At 36.4% G+C, this 6,122-nt stretch overlaps 1 protein-coding gene across 2 annotated transcripts in view; it reads right to left on the reverse strand.

Annotated features, from left to right (window-relative positions):
* fdxr (ferredoxin reductase) overlaps window positions 1-5,805 on the reverse strand; it is a 24,742-nt gene extending 18,937 nt beyond the window's left edge. The window contains exons 1-4 of one of the 2 annotated variants that reach the window (XM_016516251.1): window positions 5,500-5,805; window positions 4,891-5,125; window positions 1,549-1,640; window positions 966-1,061 (exon numbers count right to left, since the gene is read on the reverse strand). In XM_016516251.1, the coding sequence (XP_016371737.1) occupies window positions 966-1,061; window positions 1,549-1,640; window positions 4,891-4,984 (282 nt within the window). In that variant the 5' untranslated portion in view covers window positions 4,985-5,125; window positions 5,500-5,805. Of the gene's footprint in view, window positions 1-965; window positions 1,062-1,548; window positions 1,641-4,890; window positions 5,131-5,499 lie in introns of both variants that reach the window. The other variant, XM_016516244.1, reaches the window with a different exon arrangement.
* Between the last annotated feature and the right edge of the window lie 317 nt (window positions 5,806-6,122).

Below are 6,122 nucleotides of genomic sequence, written 5' to 3' on the forward strand. Positions count from 1 at the left end.
TAGCCAATCACAGACATGTTTGTTGATTTCTACAACGCAATGGACAATCAGATGTGTTTACGTTGGAATCCACGCACTCACCTCTTTTTGTCCAGTGCTGAGTTCTGTCATGCTCGTAACTTCATTAAAAAAGTTTCATTGTGAGGTTACATTCATTGGTTAAAACGGAACTTTGTGAGATCGTGATGAATGAGTGACAGTTTTTAATAAATTTAAAGGGAGCGCTCTTTCCATGCTGTATACGATCATATATTCAGAATTTAAATAAAACGTGTGTTTTCATGCTTGACAAGCGGCCACGTACGACACAGAGATAGCTAACTACTACACTATATAGAAAAGGATAATAGCCTAATTTCAGAAGCACAAAGTGATGTGATTCTGCAACCAAGCCTGGTCCAAACGCAGGATTTAGTAAGGAAACGGTTATTAAAGGGGTCATATGATGCTATTTTAAAGATCATTATTTGGTGTATTTGGTGTTTTTGTGAACGTATATGCAAATAATTATAACATTTTACAATAAGGTTCCATTAGTTAATGTTAGTTAATGTATTAAAGTGCTAGTTAATTATTGTAAAGTGTTACCCAAATAATGTATTTTGAGCGTTCACTTGAAACTAAGCGCAACACTTCAATATTTGTAAATAAATAAACAGATAATGTTGAAAAAATTTTGCTTTTATAATCATATCACTAGCAAAATCATAACAGATAAATTGTGAATAATCAATATACTGATCAGCATTATTCTCAAATCCATTTTACATCCATTATCTGATTTGTTGTTTAGTAAAACAGGATATTTGTTTAGAAAAAAAAACAGACCATGACTTGACTTTTGGGGATTTGATTAATAAAGTGGTCTCTGCATAACAGACATGAAATATGAGAGACTTTTACTGATGTAAAACTAAGTAAATAGGGTTCATTTTTATTTCATAGTGACTAAATGAAGGCCTGACCTTGACCTCGGGATGATCAGGCGCAACCCCAAACCGCACCAGTCCAAACGGCACCGGCAGTCGCTCGTAAATGTCTACGGCTGCATTCTGCCGAGCCTGAAAGTGATACAATGAAAGGAACAAACAATGGGTGATTTGTGTAAAAATGCTAGTAAACACTGCGAGACTGAAAATGATGAGTTTGTCTGTATCCCACAGACACAGAACTAAAGATCAGCATTCATGCTATTTCTGCAAAACACTTGTGATTCAACCCGTTGTTCCTCTTTCGTACTTCAGTGGTTTGATTGAAAGTCTTCAAGTGGCAGAACATTGTGTCTATCTCAAAACCAGCAGCATTGTTAATGCCTGTACTGTGGGAATCAAAGTGGATCTGTTGATGTGGGGTAAAAGTAAACCTCAAGGACAGCTGCTGTAATTTACCTGGACGGCTTTCAAAGAAAATAACTTGTCACGCAAAACCTCGGTAAAACCAACAGGTTCGTATGCAATCAGCAAAGTTTGTCAACCTAAAAGAACCAAATCAGCTAAAGCTAGATTAAATCTTTCCTGAGAAAGTGAGTATTTGGACGAGGGCGCCTACCTTCAGGAGCTGTTGTGCCGTGTAAAAACCTGCAGGACCTCCGCCTACGATACACACTCTTGGACTGGATGAGGAGGACAACCCACGCACACCTGTCAACATGACAGAAACACAACATGTTTTTTATTATATGACATTTTACAACAGGGACTGATTGAGCAATCGCTTTACACCACACACAGTAAAACTTTCGACACACTGTAAGTCACAGGAGCTCTATCACAGGAGCATGAACACACACACTCACACACACACCCACAAGGACCACTCTCTCTATCTCTCTCTCACACAAACGCACGCATAATTACTTTTACGGCTATGCCAGACGGAGAAAGTATTGTCTGGCGGAGACACAGACACTGTAATAAGTGAATGTCAGAGCTTACATCAAAGGATGTGAAAACATTTTGTAAGGACTGGTCTGTTTTACATAAGATGTCTGGGAAGATGTACGGCAAGAGGTCTGGCAAGAACTGAGACACAGCGGCATGCAAAGTTCAGCCGGTGAAGATATTCCAGGGTGTTTTACGATGTAGGCCTGGCGAGAGTAAGCAGGACAAAGTTCAGCAGGTGGGAAAAAAGTACGTTCCCTAAGGATATTCCAGGGTCTTTTGCAATGTAGGCCTGGTGAGTTTGCTAAGGATTTGCTGTCAGCTTTATAGCAATGTTCAGAAAGAGAATAAAGTAAATTGTTGTTCCCCCCTGTAGGTTTTCACTAGCTGGTAATAACACAGTAAAATAAACAGAGCTGAGATAGTTGTTTGAACAAATAAGTATAGTTATTTGTATCCATTAACATACACTGTGAATGTTAAAGGAAAACATCTCAGAGGCATGTTTAGGCGCCACACAACTGAACTGGAATTCTGCCAAGGGGGAAAAGTACATACACAGTACAAACACTCATTTATTCCTATGAGGCTGTCAGAAATGACTTTAAACCTTACCACATGTGAGAAAGGTTTTTTTTTCTTCACCAACTCAACCAGCTGGAGAACACAAATTACATTGGCCCTTACTCATCTAAATAGAATTAAGTCTATGACACAATAAGTAATAATGATCAGGCAAGATTTGATATATCGTATGACCGTCTTTAAGACTAATTTCATAACCTATGGAAGATAGTTTCCGCCACTAAATAAAAAAATTTTAAAAAGGTAATTGCGACTTTTTATATCTCACAATTCTGACTTATATAATGTTTGTGGCGAGGGGGGCGTGGTTCAGCGAGGTCTGCACCAGTAAGTAGGTCAAGCGCAAATGATAAACACCTGTGTCTCGTTTCAGTAATTGGTGTGGAGAGACCGGATAAAAGGGGCCACCTGGAGCATGTAAGGAGGAGAGACTGACTGGGAACGCGAGCCACCCGGGGAGACGGGTTGCTGGAGCACGAAGCATATGTAGGGTTATGTTACGAGTTATTGACTGAGAGATTGAAAGCGCAGTGAGCGCCTTTTTCCGTTGTGTATACCCAGAGACTTTAAATAAAGCTCGCGTCCCAGTACGCCGACCCCGTCTTCTTCCTTCCACCCTCTTGAACCTTATCACAGTGTTATGAAGTCAGAATTGCAAGACATAAACTTGCAAAAAAGGAAAGGAAAAAAACCTCTCTCGCTTGTGGTATAGGGTTTAATACAAATTTAGTTTTTGACAGCCTCATAGGAATAAACAGCACTTCTGACTTAATTCTGACATGCAATTGCAAGTTATAAAGTCAGAACTGTGTGATATAAACCCGCAATTCTGATTTTTTTCTCGTAATTGCAAATTTATATCTCTCGCAATTCTGACTTTTTTCTCGTAATTGCAAATTTATATATATATATTCAGATTTTTTTTTCTCAGAATTGTGAGATATAAACTCACAATTGTAAGAAAATATTTTATTCCTTTAAATCAGACTTTATAACTTGTAATTGCAGGTTTATAGGCTACCTCACAATTCTGAGAAGAAAAATCTGAAGTGCTAGAAAAAAAGTCACAATCTCGAGATATAAATTCCCAAATGCAAGAAACAAGTCAGAATTGTGTGGGGAAAAAAATCTGAATTGCGAGAAAAAAGCCAGAATAGTTTGTTTATATTTAGCAATTCCAACTTTATTTCTCGAGTTTATATTCTGCGATTCTAAGAAAAAAGTCACAATTGTGAGATATAAACTCGCAATTGCAAGAGAAAAAAGGCAGAATTGTGAGAAAAAAGTAAGTTTATCTCACAAATTCTGACTTTATAACTTGCAGTTGCGAGATTATATCAGGCAATTCTGAGGAAAAAAGCCAGAATTAGATGTAAACTCACGACTGCGAGAAAAATTACTTTTTTAATTTTTTTTATTTAGTGGCAAAAACGGTTTTCCATACTAACCAGAGACACATTGACATTAACCCATAACAAAGCATACATCAATCACTACAAGGTATACACAAACGTATTCATCAAATGACTTGAGTATGTTAAGAAAAGCTCAAATCCATCATAGAAAGGCACCTGCACCTAATAACACACACAGTAGTACTGTAACACAGCACAGTAATATCAAATGATCTTATCATTATATCAGAAGATCTTATGATTTTATAATAACTTGTTATTATAATCTTGTTACACTGAATGACCTCTAACAAACTAAATATTCAGGACAAACCTTCCCCGGTTATTTCAATAATTAAGAAAAACAAAAAGACTTAGGCCTAGTCCTTTTAATATAACACAGCCAACACTTATTTATACATGCCACTAAAACATATATATATATTATTATTATTATTACTTTGTATTTTATATCTTTATTCAAAGCTGTAATGATAAAATCATAGTCCAGACCATTACAATGAATGACAATTTTTGCAGTTTGAAACATTATTTTATCCATATTTTGACATTTTATTTTCACAAAAGTTATTTGAAACATTAAACTAGACATTTTAGTTGCATTTAATATTTTTTATATAACATATAAACATGTTATAACATATATAATATATATACATTCAGATATTTTTTTAATATAAAATCACTTTAAATTTAATTTGATGCAAACGCCAAAATCTATTCTTGTTAGACCTCTATAAACTTAAAAACTTTGATTATTTTTGCACTTTCTTAAAGTCACACAAGAATGTGTCAAGTTAACAGTTTATCTTGGTAAACTTACCTTCTGATACTGATCTTTTAAGTTTAATATGAACATGCATATGATAAAAAAAGATTATGTACTGCAGTAGGATTGAGCCACATACTTATGTTATGTTATGTTATGTTATGTTTATATGAAAACGCAGATTCCCTTCTGAAGTCATGAAGAAAAACAAACAGTGTTAAGTGTCAGATCATAAACTCACCGCCTTCAGCTGCCAGACATCGGGATGCACTTGACAGGCCGTGGATCTTCATCACAGACCCTCTCATTAGGTTTATCATCGTCATCATCTTCATCAGATGAAATGCAGTACAAAAGCAACAGTCCAGATCCAACAATGACTCTGTTATGAAGGCAAAAGCTGCTTATGGAGCTTTGATCCCTCAGCGCGTGCTCTTGGGTCACATTCGTGGGCTTGCATTCATGTATGTGTTCACCTGAACTTCATGAAATAAAATTGAAACAGATCTGTATTAAAGATTTGCATTATCCATTTCTACTGCCTGCTTCAGATTGCACCAATTCTGTTGCATTGGGTCCATTTAGAGTCAAATAAAAGTGCCCGGTTTTGAGATGTTAAGAGCACAAATAAAGAAGAAAGAAAACAATATTTTGAAGTGTGCATGACAACTGAATGAACAAGTAGCAGAGCTGATCTTATAAATACAATAACATGCAATAACAAGTATCTCAAATACGGTGCATATGACAAAATCAGTCGACTACAAAAAGCACGCGGTGCATAAAAACGCAAAAGTGACAATTTAAAAGAAAAACAACAAGTTTAAGGCTATAAATGAAGTGTCCTTACTTCTGTTCAATTGTGCATCGCTGTAAGTTCTCCGTGATAAACGAATGCTCCGATTAAACGTTCCTCTTCGGTGAACGTGCCACTTTCCGCTGTCTTTTGCTGATCCTTTCATGCATAACCGCACTATATTATTCGAGGTTTTGCGGTTCCACTGCTCACCTGAGTGATTTTATCAGTTAAGCCTTGACTGAAGGTCTCAGACCGTGTGCACAGATAAATTACACACAGAGACAAGGCCATGGACTCATTCACGTCAGTAGCATATTTGATCATGACTTATGAGTTTTTGTCTGCTTAGTACAATTATTCTCGTTTTATGTCCTAAATTTCATAAAAGTTACCATATGTGCCAATCAGACTGTGTTTGCCTTGTTAAAAGAAAAAAAGGTGCGGTGAATGTGAATGGGAAAGCCATTGCTCAACTGACTACAGCTATTGCTCAAATATGGATCAATGTCCAATTATATTAGACTACTTTGACTCTTTATGGTATGGTGTTGCCACCATTTTCTTATCGCTATTCCAGTACAACCACAACAAATTGCATTATTGGGTAACGCTTTAGATTGCAGCCCACAATTTACAGGAAACAGTACTTTACAGGCGACAAATATGAGACCCCC

Source organism: Sinocyclocheilus rhinocerous, unplaced genomic scaffold, assembly GCF_001515625.1.
Source record: "Sinocyclocheilus rhinocerous isolate Xijiao unplaced genomic scaffold, SAMN03320098_v1.1 scaffold402, whole genome shotgun sequence".
In the NCBI taxonomy this organism is placed as follows: domain Eukaryota; kingdom Metazoa; phylum Chordata; class Actinopteri; order Cypriniformes; family Cyprinidae; genus Sinocyclocheilus; species Sinocyclocheilus rhinocerous.